This window comes from Camelus ferus, chromosome 13, assembly GCF_009834535.1.
Source record: "Camelus ferus isolate YT-003-E chromosome 13, BCGSAC_Cfer_1.0, whole genome shotgun sequence".
In the NCBI taxonomy this organism is placed as follows: domain Eukaryota; kingdom Metazoa; phylum Chordata; class Mammalia; order Artiodactyla; family Camelidae; genus Camelus; species Camelus ferus.
The window spans coordinates 44103655-44122093 of NC_045708.1; the positions used below are offsets into that span (position 1 = coordinate 44103655).

Below are 18439 nucleotides of genomic sequence, written 5' to 3' on the forward strand. Positions count from 1 at the left end.
GAGAAGCAAGAGACACTTTGGTTTTGATGTTATTTTCCAATCATCACAACTAAGAGTAAAGAAACCACCAGTTTTGTGACTGTGACCAAGATGTTAAATTAGCGTGCTCACTTCGGCAGCACATGTACTAAGACGTCAAATTAATAAAGAGTAAGGAAGCTTCTACTGAATGGTTTGAGGTCGGGCCTTGACAGGAGTGAACATTTCATCGGGCTGACCCCCCGCTGGGTGGGGGTGGCAGAACTGAGAGGTCCCTGTCACTTCAGTTACACCGTAGTGTTTACAGCCTTTTTTTTTTCCTTAATGAAAATTCCGTGATTTAAAAAAAACTCTGTTTCAAAAGAAATATAACTGTGGCTCGTATGTCTCAAATTATGAAATGGATTATTTATATCACCTTTCCAACAGCTGCAATTCCCACCTCTTTTGGAAAGTCACAGCAAACATGTACTCCCTCCCACCGACCCGGTGCCCCCTTGCTTCTGCGCTGACGTACTGGAATCCAGGTACCCTCCTGGCACGGTGTGGGCTGGACTTAGTTTGTTTCCACTCCCTCACTTCAGTTTGTCATGTGAGGACCGTGAAGGAAGTCTCTGGGTTATTACCTCTCTATATTTCAAAGACTTCTCTGGTTCCCAGCGTTGGGGGATAGCCCCACACAGCTCTGAGAGAGATGGATTCTAAATCTGGATTTGTTAGGAATTGGTAACACTGGGCATGTATTTTCCCCACTCTGTGCCTCAGGCTTCTCATGTGGAGAACACCAGGGTTGGACTTCATTATTTTCTGTGTCTGTTCAGGTGATCGGATGGTTTTCCTTCGTTAGTCTGTCAATATGGTGAATTGCGTTGAGTGGTTTTTGATTGTTCAACCTTGCGTTCCCAGGATAACCCTCACTTGGTACTTCTCATGTGTTGTTGGACTGGGTTGCCAGTATTCTGTTAAGGATTCTTGAGGCTATGTTCATGAGGGAGCTTAGCCTGCAGATTTCTTTGCTTGTTACGCCTTTGGGTTTGTGTCAGGGTATCCCCCCAAATAAATGGGACAGTGTTCCCTCCTCTTGTATGTTCTAGAAGAATTTGTGTAGAATTGATATTATTTCTAACTTAAATGTCTGGTAGAAGTTTCCGGTAGACAACATTACTTTGAAGATATTGCATAATCTAGGCAGCCCCAGGATAACGGAGGGTCCTTCCTGGGGAAGGTTTGGAGAGATGTCCCACCTCAGGCCCTTTGAAGGAACAGGGGAACCCCTTTCCCCAAGCCACACATGGTGGGCTCCCCTTCCCTGGTCACTCCTGGCATTATCTTGCCAACCTGCAGGCCGGTTTCCCCCAGGTGATTCTGAGTCTCTGGGAGACAGCATGATATGGTGGGAAAACTCGGCTGCTTGGCTCTAGCGCTTACTGGCCATGTGGCCCTGTCCCCAAATTCCTGAGCCTCTCAGAGCCTCGGAGCCTGAATCTATAAGTGGGCGTGGTATATTTCAGCTCACAGAACTGCTGTGAGGACCAGAAGGGACAATAAAGGTGTCTGCCGTAGTAGGTTTTCATTGGACACTAGCTCCCTTCCTGGGAAAGAGGAACACCTTGTCCCACTTTACCAAGGCCACGGGGCCCATCTGAGAATAAAGCCTCTTTGCTCACCTCTCAGTCTGAGATAGAGTCTTTCCAAAGGGAGTCAGAAATGCAAAGACAGAACACAATATATATATATACTTTGCCATCTGTTCAACAAGATGAATGAGTTTACCTTGAAAACAGTCACATTACAAAATGATTGCTGGATGGGAACAATTTGTTATAATGCTCCAGTTCTGCTGCTTCGTTCCCAGTGGGCAGAATGCCCTCGTCAGTTACTGAGGCTCCAGAGTGTTGTTTCCTAATGGGAGCTGGAGAACAGGCCGCTATTCCAGTTCTAGCTAGAGCCTAGAAGGATGGTTCTTTTTGATTGGAAAAAAAAAATCATGAGTCAGCTGCTTAGGAAGATGCCTCACTGATGATATTAGTACACAGAAGCAACTTCATCAGGCTGGGAAGCGCAGTTTCAGGAGGCAAGATTGGCAGGGCAGAAGGACAGAATAGTAATAGAGCTGTCAGAGGGGATGACAGTGCTGTTTCTGTTCTGGGCAGCAGAGGGGGCTGTTGTCTCCTAATCCTGAAAGAGATTTGGCAGGACCTAGACTATCATGGAATTAGGGAGAAACTTGGCCTCCTCCTGGTGGCTGTTGTAGAGTTCCATGACTTTTTTAGGAAAATTGCATTGGATGGCTTTTAGACTTCAGTGGGAAGAACCAGAAAGGCAAAGGGTGGTTAGTTAAAATATTAGCTAACACTCTGCTTAAAACTTGCTATGAGCCAGGCACTGTTCTAAGCGCTTTATGTGTAGTAACTTACTAAATTCTTACAACAACCTTATGAGGTAGGTAACAATATTACGATACCCATTTTGGAGATGAGGAAACTGAGGTAGAGAGAGGTTAAGTGACTTTTCCAAGGTCACATAGCTAATTAACGGTTAACTGCCCTCTTAACTGTTAATATCAACTAGTATTTGCACTTTTGGTGTCATTTGCCCTTAGAAACAGCTCTATGCGGTAAATGCATTTTATTATCAATATTTTATTAGTGGAAAATCTGAGGCAATGAGGGAGAGATGGAGAGAAGGAAAGAGGAGGAGAGAGAGAGAGTGAGAGAGAAAGAAAGAAAATGAGAATGAATAAAGGAGAATGAACTTTGTACACTTTGGGCCTGAAGTGTTCAAAAGATACTTTCAGATACAATCATTGAACAATAACACTGAGAAGGTGTCAGAGAGCAGGAATGAGTCCCATTGACACATTGCACTCCCTTCTGCAGTCTTACATGCTCCTTATCAATGTGCCTTCCAGACCTTGTGAGGTTTACAGAAGGGGCAACATAAGACAGACTGTCACTCTCCGCTTGAGGAGAACAAGGCTCAGTCCCCAGTCTGACTCCAGGTTCAGTGCTTTATGCTACTAGTCTATTTCCCACACAGCTCCCTCCTCTGTCGGGATGAGGGGCCAAAAGATGCAGGAGCCGAGGCTCTGAGCTGCAGGTGACCTGGGCTACGCTGACCTCTCCCCTCCTGGAGCTTCTCAGCCATGGGATCTGGAAACAGGGTGCAATTTCAGCTTTCTCACTTGGTAGCCTGACCACCTTGACCTTGGTCCTTTCTAATTGATCTGGGGAAGTATGCTTTCAGGAGGCAAAACTGAAGCACAGGAGAAACAGAAATACCATTTTCCTCACTAGATGAGAGAGGGAGAAGGTACGACCTTGCTCCTCTGAGGTTTACTTTCAATAAAACGGTTAGTTGGACCATACAGTGGTGACTTTTAGGGTCAAAGGTCTCTTTCAGAGTGGATATCTTTGAAGCCACACATTTAGGCAAAGCCTCAACTCTGTTATTAGGTCTTCATTTGATGGCAGCAGACCTCAACCCAAAGAAATGACTCTCACGCAAGATTCTCACCCTTAGCGCTACTGACAACGTTGGTTGGATGACTTCTTGTTGTGGGTGGCTGTCCCGTGCATTATAGGATACTTAAGCCGCATCCCTGCCTCTGCTCACTAGATGCCAATAGCACCACAAACTCCTTGAGTTGTGACAACCAAGATACAAGCCCTGATGGGAATGTCCACACTGGTAGACCAGAAGGACAGATGCTTTAGGTTGCTAATGATAACTTTTTTTTCCCACTATGTCCCAGGTCCTATTCTACTTAGTCACATATATTCTCATCTCATCTTTATAACCACTCTATAAGTTTGGTATTGTTAACCCCATTTTAAAAATAGAAGAGAAAACTGAGGCACAAAGAGATTCAATAAACTGACCGAGGTTGCACAAAGTTCATCAGCAGGGAGTTGAGACGTGGAACTTCAATGCGTACACCATCTGCCTTCATCAAGTTAGTCTGGCTAGAAAGACTCAATGTCACAGATTGATGTTGGCCCATGGACTTTTTTCTTGCAGTCTGTGATGAAGTAAATTAGCTACATTGCTGAGTATACCATTTTGTTCAGCTGGTATGTTTTTGCACCCAGGCTTTCTCAATGAAGGAAGCATTGCACAGATTTATATACTGACATAAACTTCTTGTCTTGTCACAGGCAAGCATTTTGTTACAGTCAGGCACAGAAATGTCATCTAATATTTGCACAGAACTTCACCATTGACAAATCGTACTCCCCTCTGTATTCTTAGGTGCTCCTTATCGATATGCCTTACAGACCTTGCGAGGTTTACTGAAGAGGCAATGTTACATACATGGTCACTCTCCAGTTGAGCAGAACAAGGCTCAGGCAATTAAGTACTTTGTCTTTGCTGTTAAGATACTAAGTTGGGGATCCAGTTCCCTAACTCTCAGTCCACTGTTCTTCCTAAGACAGGACTATATTCTGATCATATCAGTAAGTGGCTCTCTTCTGTCCAGCTCCATGTCACAGTCAGGACTTGAAAACATTTACCTTTCCTTCATGAGATGCTCTTCAATTACAGTATGACATGGTCATTGAAATAAACCAAAATCACTATTCTTTCATCAGCACACTTTTCATTCCAAAACACAATGATCTTTGGACTCGCTGGGTTATAGAGAGAGCCTGAGTACTGGAATCAGTCCTAGCTCCCTTAATCACAGATTATATGATTTTTGGCAAATTCTTAAGCCCCTCTGATCCTCAGTTCCCTCATCTGTCAGATGGACAGAATCACACCCACCTGTTGGGTTGTTGCAATGGTCAAATTTTGTGTATACCCTGTGTGCAGTGCCTAGAAGAATGCCAAGTGTGTCAAGTGAATGGTGGGCGCTGCATGGTGGTGACTTTTCTCTCCTTCCTCCTGTCTAGCATGGACTTTTTGATCCACTTCCAGATCTCTAAGACTGTCTCCCAACATAGTAACTAAGAACAGCGGAAACTAATCTTTAACGCTAATGCACAATCCATCTGGGAGAAAGCCATTCCTTCTTAAATCAGGACTAATCAACTGGGCCTCAAGACCCACCTCCATCCTACCCTGAGCTCGGAGGAACAGATGGAAAATGGGCTGGGCAGATGGGAAAACTCCATTTTCCAACAGGAATTATTTATTAGTGAAGTTGGAACCACTTGGATTGAATATTTTGAATTAGGAAGATGAAATATTGTAAAATTCAAACCAGGGCCATGAAATTAACTAATGCACTGTGACTACCAGCATCACTGTGGGGCAGGGAGCAGGGATAATAATGAAGCTTTTTAAAAAATGGTCCAAACACACAAATTGTTCACTTATGTGTGCATCCGTGTCAGTGACTCCCTTGAAGCTGTTCAGCTGGTAGCATTACCCCTCATGCCTTTCCTAAGAAACGCTGTTCTCATTGCAGGGTCCTTTGTCCTTGTCATAAAGTTATTACAGAGCATGAACATTATGAAATGTATAGCTGCCGTTTCATGAGACCTGCGTAGTGTTAGACTCCGTATGTGGTGTTTTCCATTCCTTATATCCAGCCCTTATGATGATACTACAAAATAGGGACCTTAAGCTTACTTTATGGATGAAGAACCTGAAATTCAATGATATTAAGGGATGTACCCAAGTGACACAATAGTATGGAAGAGTTTTTCCTGCTTCTGTTCTCGTGTGTCGGAGCTTTCCTCGAAATGGCCCCTGAGCAATCGAAACATTCACCTGATCTCGTCACAGCTCTTTGCCCTCTGTGTGGAGTCTAAGCTGGGCTTCCAGGGCCTTCAGGATCTGACCCTACCTTCTCCAGCTTTGCCTGCTTCTCTCTCACTTGGAGCGTGATGCTTCAGGTGTATGTAACCACAGTTCCCAGTTCCCAGAACAGAGGGGTTCGTGTCTCAGGGGCTTTGCTCATTTTGCTTGCCCAGAAAACTCAGCATTGCCACCCAAGTAGCCCGCTCCTGTCCCTGTTTTGGCCAATTGCTTCTCCTCTGCCGGGACTCAGCTCAGTCATAAATATTCTAGGAGGCCTTCCCTGATGGCAGTGACGCCTGTCACCAGGCTGAGCTGAGTACCCCTCTGTTGTGGCTGAGTACTCCAGGCTCTCCTCTCACATAGCACTTCTTGTCTGTTGTCCTCAACAGCTCTAGTGCCTAGTGTCACTGTCACATGATGAGTCCTGCCTTCCTCACCTCTGTATGCCTGATAACCCAGCACAGCGCCAAGCACAGCGGGGTGTTTGTCGAACTGACGAGTAAAGAAATGAATGGACGGGGGGATAAGAGTGACAAATGCTTCCTGCTAAAGCATCCATGTGTCTATATCTGTGGTATTCATAATGGCTTCAGATCAACAAATAACTAAATTACCCATATAATGCCTCATCAAAATCCCAGAGAAGGCTGTGGGAAACCACAGTGTCACCTGAGTGCTGTTTCTGAGTGGGAAGGATTGAGCTGGGAGATAGGTCAATGGGAGTGGACATGCATTTTCTGACCCATTAAGGGCCAGGGAGAGAAGCTACCAATGGAATAATTCCAGGCAAGGGTCTGTATTGGAAGGAAGGAAGTCCAGGTTAGCCAGTGTTATTTGGGCATAAGCATTGCTTAGATGTCTAGAAATACTTTGGGAAACCCATTCACACTGTTTACCGAGGCCTGACCACAGTAGGTGTTCAGTAAATACTTGTTAGATGAAAAGGAGAGAACTGTACAGGGCTGGGCTCCTCTTTTCCCTCCCTGGACACAAGAGATCCGGGTAATAAGAAGCCCCAGAGGGAAGCAGCACCCAGGCGACTGACCCCTGTCAGCAGCGCAGAATGGGGCATAACACAGGCCCTGGGGCTGGAAAGGTCTGTTTCTATCATGACCCTACCGCTCCCCTGCTGAGCCTCTGAGCCTCTGAGCCTCTGCTCTTTGCTCATCAGGTGGAAATGACTCCCACCTCTGAAGGCTGCCGTGAGTATTAGGTGAGACTGCAGTTCCTGGCCCACAGCGTGTGTTCACTACTGAGAGTCTCCTCCTTCTCTTGGGCTCAGGGAATCTCGGCAGCAGGAAAACAGATCCCAAGCTGCTGCACCAGTGTGGGTGGAAACACAGTTCCTTGCACCCTGCCAGGCAGGCTCCTGGGACGGGGCAGTTCAGCTGCTGGCAGCGGGATGGTAAGCCAGGATGGAGGAGGACTGGCAGGTCTGGCAGGCAACGGCCACTAAGAACTGTGCCGAGGAAGAGCAGAATTGTCGTCTCTGTCTCCAACTCCTCCTGCACCCTTAGCGAAGTCACAGAACTTCTCTGAGTCTCAGAATCCTCCACCACAAAATGCTCACCACTCTTCTTGCGTTCTGCTCCACCCCTGACCCATCCCTGCGTTTAGTTCTGAGGACATACATGGGCCCCAGACAATGCACAGCCCATCTGGTTGACCAGATGACCTGGTCAGAAACCAATCTGTCCAGCAGGTGGGGGAATAATGAGCCCCAGATGTTCTTTCCAGAGGCAGGTGTAGGTTGGATCTCAGGCTCTGGAAGCTCCCACCTTGCCCAGGAGTTTGTTCTGGGTCTGCCTGAGAAATAGCAGGGGGCTCATTAGACCAGGCCTTCTGGACCTCAAGTCAGCTGAGAAAGATACTGATGTGATTACAAGTGTAATGCTGGTTACAAAGAGCAGAGGAGTCGAATCAAGTTTAGGGTTGGAGGTACATTTTTTCTCTTGATCTGCCATTGGGATAAGGTGGCCAAAACCTGGCAACCTCTCAGACGCTTCATAACCCAACTATTCTGTCATTCATAATGTCCTACACTTGGGAGGAACCACTCATCTTTCCCATTTCTGATGGGTTTCCATCTATCTTGCGTTCTCCTGAGGACAGAAAACTACCAACCTTATAGAGCAGCCCCCTTCACTGTTCTGATGGCTAGCACAGCTTTTCTTTCAGGTTGAACCAAAATCCTTCTCCCTATATCTTCCCTCATTCCTCATCCCACTCTTGGAGCCCAAGGGGAACAGAATACCTTTCCCGCCTGCCTTTGAGTTCCTTCGCCCTCCCCTCCACGTGCTGACTATGAGGGCAGGTGATGCCATGGGTGATTAAGGGGTAGGAAGTATTATTACCCAAGGTCAGCCTGGGTGGAAGTGTTCTGAGGTTGCAAATGGCTTATGTGGGATGGGCTGTTTATTCAGAGGTAGGCACATATGGAGGTTAAGGATGGAGGGTGTAGGTCAGGGTCTGGGTTATGGAAAGTTTTATACAGTGAGGGACATATAATTTTGATCTTGATGGATAAAAAGGCAGTCAGTGATTAAAAGTGGATGAAAAGGGTATTACGAAAGGAGGAGACTGCCTGTTGAGAGGCAAGAAAATACAAACATGCAAAATATCTTTAGGAAGCAGTGAGTGGTCCATGTGGCTGAAGTAAAGATGGGGAAATAGTGGCAAATGAGACAGGAGAGTTGGGCAGTGGTGAGACATAGGAATGCAGTGAAATGCTCATTTGTAGCAAGGTATTAGGCAGGCCACAGCTGGATTTATTTGGTGGATAACGGACAGCCATTTAATTAGCATGTAGTTTTGCAACTCTTTTTTATTTATTCAAAAGTATTTATTTGATAACCTCCAGAGAAATGCTCTATTCAAGGCTCTGACACTTTGTCAGTGCAGGGCTTGGAATGTTGTATATGCTTCATATGTATTTGCTGAATAAATAGGTCTGGCAGATGGCTTGTAAGATGTAAGGTGATGGCACTTCATGTAGGACAGAATTTCTTAGTATCTTGCATAGAACACTAGCTCGGAGGAATGTTAAAATACCATTTGAAAATAAAAAGTATTTTGGTCAAATAAGTTTGGATTGAATAGTAAGAGAATTTGTTTTGTTTTAATTGCACGTGCATTAGGCATTTAGACTCACCAAGGAGGAAGAGAGATAGCCTAGGGTGCTTCCCAAACTTACTTGCATGTGGAACACCTGTCTGGAGGAGTGCCACTTCTTGGTGTTCCAGGAAACACTGTCTGATGAACACAGACCTGCAGGTATCAGAAAGTCACTAAAGAAGCAGAAATTTTTTAATTACCAAAGTATAGTTGATTTAAATTATTGTGTTAGTCTCAGGTGTACAGCAAGTGATTCAGTTATATATATTTATATTTATATATATATTCAGATTATTTTCCATCGTAGGTTATGTTAGATATTGAATATAGTTCCCTTTGCTAAACAGTAAATTGTCATTGCTTCTCTATTTTATGTATAGTAGTTTGCATCTGTTAATCCCATACTCCTAATTTATCCCTCCCCTCCTTTCCCCTTTGGTAACCATTTGTTTGTTTCCTATGTCTGTGGTTCTGTTTCTGTTTTGTATATAGATTTGTTTGTATTTTTTTTAGATTCCACATAAAAGTGGTATTATAAAATATTTGTCTTTATCTGACTTCACTTAGTATGATAATCTCTAGGTCCATCCCTGTTGCTGCAAATGGCAATATTTCATTCTTTTTTATGGCTGAGTAGTATTCCATTGTGTTTATATGCCACATCTTCTTGAACCAATCAATTGTTGATGGGTACTTGGACTGTTGCCATGTCTGTTCTGGGCTGTTGTAAATAGTGCTGTCATGAGCATCAGGGTGCATGTATCTTTTCAAATTAGAGTTTTCGTCTTTCCCAGATATATGCCCAGGAGTGGGATGGATGGATCATATGGCAACTCTTTTTTAATTTTTAGAGTAATCTCCATACCATTCTTCACAGTGACTGCACCAATTTATGTTCTCACCAACAGTGTAGGAGGGTTCCCTTCTCTCCGCACCCTCTCCAGCATTTATTATTTGTAGATTTTTTTAATGATGGCCATCCTGACAGGTGTGAGGTAATACGTCATTGTTATTTTGATTAAGAAGCAGAAGGATTTTAATCATTAAGAGCATGGTGGGAGCAGCTACAGCGACCTTGAGTCCTGCCCCTGCTCCCCCTCCTGGCCCCAGCCTCCACTCGCCAACCCTTCACCTGTCCTCCCAAATTGACTGGACTGCGGCCTGGAAGCGGGGGAGGGGAGGTCAGGAGAATCCATTCAGCAGGGCCTCATTCAGTCGCTTCATTCAAATGCAGAAAGCTCCCTGCTCAGGTCGGAGCCTTTGACCTGGCCTCGAGCTCCTCTCCATTGAATGGTTTTTGTTTTTTGGTTTCAGTTTCCCCACCCTTAGGCCACCCCTTCCCGACTGCACGGAAGGAGCGGGGAGGGAGGGTGAGGAGCTTGCCTTGTCTCAGGCAAAAGGAGTCCCCTTCTTTTCCTAACCCGGGAAACCCCGCTAAACCGTTTGAGAATCATGGAGGCGCATGGAAGCGGACCTCTGACTTGATATATTCCTCTGGGATTGGAGACTTTTTTCCCCCCGCTTTCAAGGAGGGAGAAAGGAGGGCCAGAGTGTCCCTCTTGCCGTGGTCAGTTCTTTTTTTTTTCAATCATTCTTTTGTTTTTTCCTTCCAGTTTTATTGAGACATAGTTGATATACAGCACTATATATATATATATATGTATGTATGTGTGTGTATATATATATATATATATTTTTTTTTTTTTTTTTTTGGTGCAGGGAAGGGAATTAGATTTTATTTCTTTGTTTTTAATGGAGGTACTGGGTATTGAACCCAGGACTTTGTGCTTGCTAGTGTGAACGAAAAATACTGCAAACTACATCAGTAAACAAAGAATGCTGAAACCATCAAGTCATCAGCTGCTGCTGCCACCCCCCAGTGAAGACAAACCTGCAGCCCAGCCTCCGCAGCCACTCACAATGGTGCCCTCTGAGGGGACTCAGAATAAAAAAGGACAGGATGCTGGCCCTAGAGAGCTAAGTGCCTGTCAAAGGAATGAATTCAATGAGCCCAAATGTTTGCTTCCTCCCATACATAGAAAAGCACTAAATTCTTTAACTTGAGATGTCAGGTTTTCTTTAGATAACAAGCAATCTTTTATTGTTCCAACTACCTAGTCTTTGTTGTAAAGCTCCTATATATCCTAGCTCCTCTCCTCCCTCTTTGGAGCAGCACCTCAGAGTGATCTGAGAGGCTGTCATCCCGGCTCCAGTCCTCCCGCCAAATAAAACATACCTCTCAACTTCTAGGCTGCGCATTTGTTTCAGTCAACACTAGGCATGCGCTCTACCCCTGTGCTATTCCCTCCCCCTTGGCCAGGTCTGAAGTCATTTTCACTCAACATAATCCATTAGGCACATTTTGGGGCAGCCTACTCTGGACCCCAACATTTTCCTCCTCTGTAACTTCCCTGAAATTTTTACATATTAAAAGCTGAACTGGTTTAAAAAAAAAAAAAAAAGCATGGTGGGAGGGCAAAGAGATAGTGGAGAAGGCCCAGCTGCTCCTTTAAACATCTGGCCAAGAAGAGACACATATGACTTCAGTTTACATTCTTCTGGTGAGAAATAGTCAGAAAGCCATGGCTCAGTGCAAGGAGTGCTGGTAAATGGAACCTCTGCTGGGCAGCTACTTTCTACCTTTAACTCCCCACAGTGGAAGAGGAAGTCAAGATTTTGATGGACAGCAAGCTGTCTCCACCATAGTGTCCAAAACAAAGTCTCTGTGACTGAGACAGAAAGTTCAGAGAATCTGGGTATGCAGCTTTACCCTGCATAGTTCCAAGGGCTACTGAGAGAACTATGTTCCACTTCCTCTCACTTGCAAGGGCATCTATATAAGCTTAGCCAAGTTTTGTCACGATAACAAACAGTCCCAAATTCTTAGTGGCTTAATTTTTGTTCATGATCCAAGACTGATTTTTGTTTATGTTTTACATCCATGATAATGTCTGTGCTATGATTTCCATTCTTCTCCATGTTGCCTTTGCTCCAGATCCCAGGCTGCTCTGAGAGAGCTTGCTAGTTTGTGGTAGAAGAAATTGAGAACGTGGAAGAACCACACGATGTCTCTTAAAGGTACTGTTAGGAGTGTGTGTTCCTTCTACCCATCTTTATTGACCAGAGTAAATGCCTGGATCGGCAGGATAGGGTTGACAATTCTACCACTGGGAAAGGAGTCACAAGTCACAGGCCAAGGCTGACATCAACGAGATGGGAAAGTGCCATCCCCTAGGGAGAGGATACAAGTGTGTAACGGCAGATATTTTGAAAAAATAATATAATACACTATACGGGGACCCAGAATTCCCACCCTTTGGGGTGAGGACACTGGAAGTTCCTGTGGAATTGCCCACCAATTTCAGGGGAGAACCACACCCTCAGGTGTTAGCAATCACTCAGCAATACATAAGGGGTTTAAATTTCCAGTCTTGTGAGTGTCACAGGTAATGTTGCTCGCTTGGGCTGCTCTCAGCACCACTGGAGCCCTGGTTCAATGTTCTCTGGAGGACAGCACATGTGATGAGGAAAGGATCCCAAATTGTGGCTTATGGAGGTGAGGGTAGAGTCTGTAAAACCTGGGGGGGGGGGTGTTTGTGTGTGTTGGGGAGGACAGGATGGTGAAACCTGAAAAACCATCAGATGGAAAAGAGATTCAATGTGGTTTGCATATTATCTTCCTTTTCCTGGAAAGATCATCACCCTTTACTCACCTGGAAAAATCCCACTCAACATCCCGAGGTGAGCACAAGTGTCTTCTCCTCTAGGAAGCACTCACTGATCCACTCAAGTGGAACAATTACTCCCTCTGTTTGCCTTCCTTATTCCCAGGAGAAGTCTAAGAAAGTGTTTGTCACACATACAATTACTTATTTGCTTGCAATTGTGGGTTGAATTGCATCCCCACATAAAAGACGTGTTGGAGCCCTAACCCCTAGTACCTCAGAATGTGACTTTATTAGGAACTGGGGATTTTATAGAGGCAATCAAGTTAAAATGGGGTCATTATGGTGGCCTCTAATTTAATATGACATGTCCTTACAAAATTTTGGAACAGAGAGGGACCAGCGCTACAGACACCTTGATTTTGGACTTTTAGCCTCCAGAACCGTGAGGTGGTACATTTCTGTTGTTTAAGCCTCCCAGCTGACAGTCCTAGCAAGCTAATACACCTGTTTACACATCTGTTTCCCCCAGTTTTCTCCTCCTTCCAGAGCCCCTCCCCAACCTGAGTCAGTTACCAAGGAAAGAAGCAAAGTTTTTTTCTTCCTTCTCTTCCCCCTCCCTCTTCTTCTTCCTCTCCTCCCCCTCCACACCCTCCTCTTCCTCCACATCTTCTTTGTCCACCTCCTCCACCTCCCCTTCGCCCCCTCCCCCTCCCCTTCCCCTCCCCTATGTCCCCTTCTTCCGCCTCTCCCTCCTCTCCCCCTCCCCTCCACGTCCCCTTCGTCCCCCTCCTCCTCCTCCACGTCCTTCTTCTCCTTGTTCTCCTTCTCTTCCTCTTCTTCTTAGTCTCTGATGCCTAGAAGGCCAGGCACAGTGGTGGTTCAGTTGTTGTAAAGACTGAGCAAACTTTACATTCTCTTTGGCCCCAAGGGAGGACAGAAAAGGAATTAAAAGTGTAACCAATTTTAGAAGAACAAATTGGAACTGTCTGGGGAGCAAAAGATGACAAGTAGTGATCCACATCCCTGAAAGTGTTCACATATGAGGAGGCTGAAGGGAACACTGCTTAGGGCTGGTTCTACGAGAATGTGGAGAAGCAGCTTTGCTGGCTGGACTTTCCCCGGGACTTGCCTACTGATGAACGTTTTGGAATTCCAGAGACAGAAGCTCATGGAACTGTGGAAGACTGTGTGGGAGAGCAGGATGTGTGCTTTGAGCAGGGGCTTCGTACAAGGCGCCAGTTGCTCTCCACCAGACAAGTCTTTGTCAGAGCTCAGTCTGCTTGTGCATTTGTCTGGAATCCATTCCCAGCAGCACCATCTGTTCATGATTGTCCCACCATCTGACCACTTACCCTCTGTCACCCCACCTCCCCTGGGCACTCTCTCTGCCACTTAGAGTCCACCCATTGCCGGACCTGGATAAACTGAGTCTGAGGAGAGACTGGACAGCACAGAGTGGGAGGAAGAGGGAGACCTTCCAATGTGCTGGCATCAGAGCCAAGACATGTCTGGGGAGATTCCACCATGCCGTCACACAGAACCTGGGGAGGGAGCTTGCGGCTGAGCCAGGGCCATATTGTGTCCCCGGCAGGCTGATGGCTCCACAAATAATATTGATGCCTTTTGTTTGGAAACTCTTTGTGGAGGCTTCCCATGTCCCAACAAGCCACACTGAATGCTGGGCCTCCCCCAAGCCACTTTGCCTCTTACACAGTCCTGTGGCCAACTGTGCGGGCGGATGAGGGGCCCTGAATGCTAATGAGGGGAACGGCTGGCATTCCAGAGGCACCGGCTCTGGGAACCCCGCCTTTGTTGCTAAGGAGTGCTGGAACCAGAGCTGAAAGGCTCTCACAAGAGAGGGAGTGAGAAGAGGGGGAGCAGAAAGGCGAGCGTTTGTTTTCAGAGCCGTCCAGTTCTCCGACCAGCTCCAAGCTGTCCAATTTCTGATCCCAGTTAGAATATCAAACCCCGTTATTGTTTCTCTTAATGATTTTGGGAAATTCCTCTGAGGAGTCAGTGAGCACTTAGCAAACTCTCCGGGTGGCGTGATCTGTGCAGCGGCGCTGCTGCTTGTGCTGACGTGTCCCCCTTTATTCTCATCCCCAGAAGGCGGTGATGAGCTGGGAGGACTAGAAGAAGGCAGAACGCTGCTGGGCTTTCCAGATGTTCATATGGGGGCACCAGGTGCCCATTTGATGGTGAATCTGGGCTCCGTGCTGGGACAAGGAAGAAGACGACCTTGGCCGTAGCTTGGCGTGACCACTAGACTTGCTGGGGAGCCAGGCTACACACACTAAAGGGAATTCTGTGGGTTGTTTGCTCTAACTGTGCCCTGCAGGTTGTGTACTGGGTTCTAGTCCTGATTCAGCCCCTCACTAGCTGTTAGTCCTTAGGGGAGTACACTTACTACTCTGAGTCTCAGTGTCTCATCTGTACAATGGGCATAGTAATGCCAACCTGGTTGGGTTATGGTAAGCAGTAAGGGGAGGCAAGAGAATGAAGAGTAGAAACTTGGAGCACCTGGTCTCTGCCCTCCAGGATCACACAGTTAGTGAGCTAAATGTTTGCTTATAAGGCGTCTATACCTGGAAAGTGTGCACAATAATTTGGCCCATTGAATATGGTAAAAGGAAATACTGTGTAAGAGTAAAAGAGAAAACCAGTTTCCCCTGATGGAGCAGGTCTGTGTGCTAGGTGTCGGCCAGGCAATTTGCACACATTATCTCCTTCAATACGTGTGACTCTAGGGGGAGGTAGTGAATTGCTCAGGGTCACATGTCTTGAAAAAAATTCTGCCCATATGGTGAGATCCAGCCTCTGTCATGTCTTCAGTGCTCTTTCCATCTTTAGAGGCTGAGGTTTTTGGACAGTTGGGGCAGACACAGTTGAGACCAAGTCCCTCCAGGGCATCCTGTAGGTTAATCAGTCTACTTCATATAGACACCCATTTAGAAAATTCAAGACCACAGACACTAGACTTCCTCTACCCAGCGTTTATTAGAAATTCACGGTGATACAGCCATAGGGAATATACAAAACACCACTGGTCTGAGAAAAGAAGGGCAAAAGGTAACAGGTTTTTCATGAGCAAATCACAGGGATGGCCTAGCATAGAGGTCATAAGGAATATTCTGAAGCACAGTGACCTCACAGCATTTTGCTGTTTGTGTCCTGTGGTTTGCTTCACAGCCAGGCCTCGTTTAACCTCTGCTGTCACGTTGTCACCTAGATAACCCAAGCAGTTCTCTAGGACTTAGGTTGAATTTTCATTTTTTAAAAAAGCTTACTTAGAGCAAATCTAATGAGAATTTACTTCAGCAAGTGCAGGTCTTGCAAATACGCCCCGTCTCCTGCCCCTGTCTGCGCCCCACGTATCCTGGGGTAAAACAGTGGAGAATTTCAGATGGCAGATGATCCAAGAGCAGTTGTCGCTTGGCTCTAGAAGGCAGAGATAGCTCAAAATTTGTTTTTGCTGTAGCAGTAGCCTCACCTCCATATGCTGTGTCACACGGACCACTGTTCAAACTTCCCGAGGCTCAACAGCTAAGGAAGGGAATTAAGCAAGGCCTGTCTCTACTGCGTGCAAGGAACTGTCCCAGTGGCATGGTTTGCAGTGTTCATAACACTCCCCTGAAAAGTACTGCTCCCGTTTTACACCTGGAGGGACTGAAGCTCAGGGAGGTCAAACATTTGCCAAGGCTGGAGGGCTGGAGCTGGATTTTGGCTGGTTTTAAAGCTTATTCTTTCTCTGCTCTCTGCTGAAGGGTGGGTGGTCATGGTTAGGGGGTGACTGTGGGTCCAGATCTGGCCATGGCTACCCCAGTTATAGAAGCATTCACTCAGCCAGCACCGCAGGAGTATAGGGCACGCACGACCTGAGTCCCATGGTGTTGGGGGAACCTGTCACACTTTATTCTGTGTTGGTGGAGCCCCTTCCAGTTGTGCAAGTTAGTAGGTGCTGAGGCTGCTTTTCAGGAGCTTTACTAGATGCTGGGCACAAAGAACTGGGCAAGGTAACATCACCGCCCTTCAGGACCTCAAGACTGAGTCTAATTACTGCAGCTCCATGTTTAGAGCCTCTCTTCATCCCGATGCCTGCTCCAGTAGTAGGGCATTCTTGAGTATCATGTGCCCAATGCTTTTCAGAAGGTTCTGTCCCTCTGGCCAATTATCAACAGGCACAGGCCATGAGTTTTCTTCTGCTTCTCTTCTCTAAGCCTCTGTTTCCCCATCTGTGAAATGGAGCTGTACAACCTGCTGCCTCGAGTTGTCACAGTTAGATGAAACAAAAGATATCAAGTCCCCAGCACACAGTGGTTGCCCAATGCATATTAAATTGTCTGATCTCATATTCTAACTTTCCCCATTTGGCATTTTGGTAGCATGGGAAAGCCATGTTGGCTTACTTCTCTGCCCTGAAAGGTAGCTAGCAAGTCGGAGGGTTCTGGAACATTCGGGAGGTTGTCAGTCTGCCTCCAAAGGCTTTTTTTTTTTTTTTTTTTTTTCTGGGCAACTCAAGGATTCTAAAAACTAGAGCAAGTCAGACTAGAAGGTCCTTTGAGATAATTTCTGTTAGTGGATTCAAATTATTTTGTTCTTAAAGTCTAATTCATAAGATTTTATGAGACATCCCACTACATAAAATGGATAAAAGCAAATGCTCAGGGACCTTTCTGTGTGCTTTTTCCTTTGACCTGATTCCTTCATCCTGTCTCCCACACAGATTTGAAAATCAGGATACAAGTCCCTCAGCATTAATGATGGTCCTGGGAGCACTTTTGTCTCTGAAGCCCTGGGCTTCTTCCTTCAATGAGCTTACACTGCCTGGGCTGTATGATGTGCATTAAGTGTGTGTATCGTGTGGGAGGTGCAAGTTGCAGGGGGTGGATGTTAAGAACAGAAGAACTATGGGAACCATGAGAAAGTTCTGCTTGATTTTCCTGCCAGAAAGAGCTCAAACGATGTTACCTATTTCCAGAATCCTTTGTCCCAGGCGTCCCTCCTCAAAACTTGTATCCAATACTCTGGGAAATATCCCTGGGGACAGTGTAATATCATGCAGTTTTTTACTAGGGAAGATATTGGACTTGCTTAGAAAATCTTATTTGAAATTCTGCTTCTACTGCTTAGTATTAAGATAATATATTATTAATACTTCTATTTGTCTTACAATGTGGAAATCCTAGAATAGTGACTAGAGGAAAGGGGCTGACTTATGAATCCAAAGAAGATGTATTTAGGTCTGTTATGTGTCTATTTTTAGGAGCTGACAACACCTAGCATGTTTTTTACTATATGGAATTGCAGGGTTTGCAAAAACACAGTTTGATCAGCAATATAGGGAAAAAAAAAGAATCATGGAATATTCATAATCAGCTTTATAAGAATAGAAGGGGATTTTAAGAGATTGGGTCCTTGCCACCTCAGAAGAGAAAACCTGGTTTTCTCGGATCACTTTGAGCTGCTCATGAGTGGGCATCATAGCCAGGAACCAAGTCCAAATTCAAAGTGCCTGCGATAGCTACACCGGCCCCGCTCTGACAGCGCCTCCACCACTGCACGCGAGCTGGGGAGAAACACGTGTCTGGGTAAAAAGCGAGATAAAGGGAACATCTGCTCTCACAATATGGGCTTGTTATCATAGCTCCTTTAAGTACCGAAGCGCTGGCTCCAAGAGCGTGTTTCCTCCCGCACGGAACCTCCGCAAGGCTTGGTCGATTTTCTGAGGGCTCAGGGACAGGTTGTAAATGAGATTGTAGTTGTGAATGAGGCGTCTGGCCCGTTCCTTCTCCAGAACTCCTGTCATCGGGTTGGGTGGGTGGGAGTTTTTTAAAAGAGGATGGAGGGGGGAAAAAAAAGAGGAAAATATATTATCCTGAATGACTTCTGAGCAAAAAGTAAGTGCTAATACTTTGTAATTTTAAGCTTCT

The 18439-nt window shown here is 45.8% G+C and overlaps 1 protein-coding gene across 1 annotated transcript in view; it reads right to left on the reverse strand.

Annotated features, from left to right (window-relative positions):
- Positions 1-18147: 18147 nt before the first annotated feature.
- The window catches only part of C13H1orf87 (chromosome 13 C1orf87 homolog), a 64615-nt gene continuing 64323 nt past the window's right edge, over positions 18148-18439 (reverse strand). Inside the window, 1 exon segment of the mRNA XM_032494419.1 lies at positions 18148-18308. Within this exon segment, the coding sequence (XP_032350310.1) occupies positions 18148-18308 (161 nt within the window).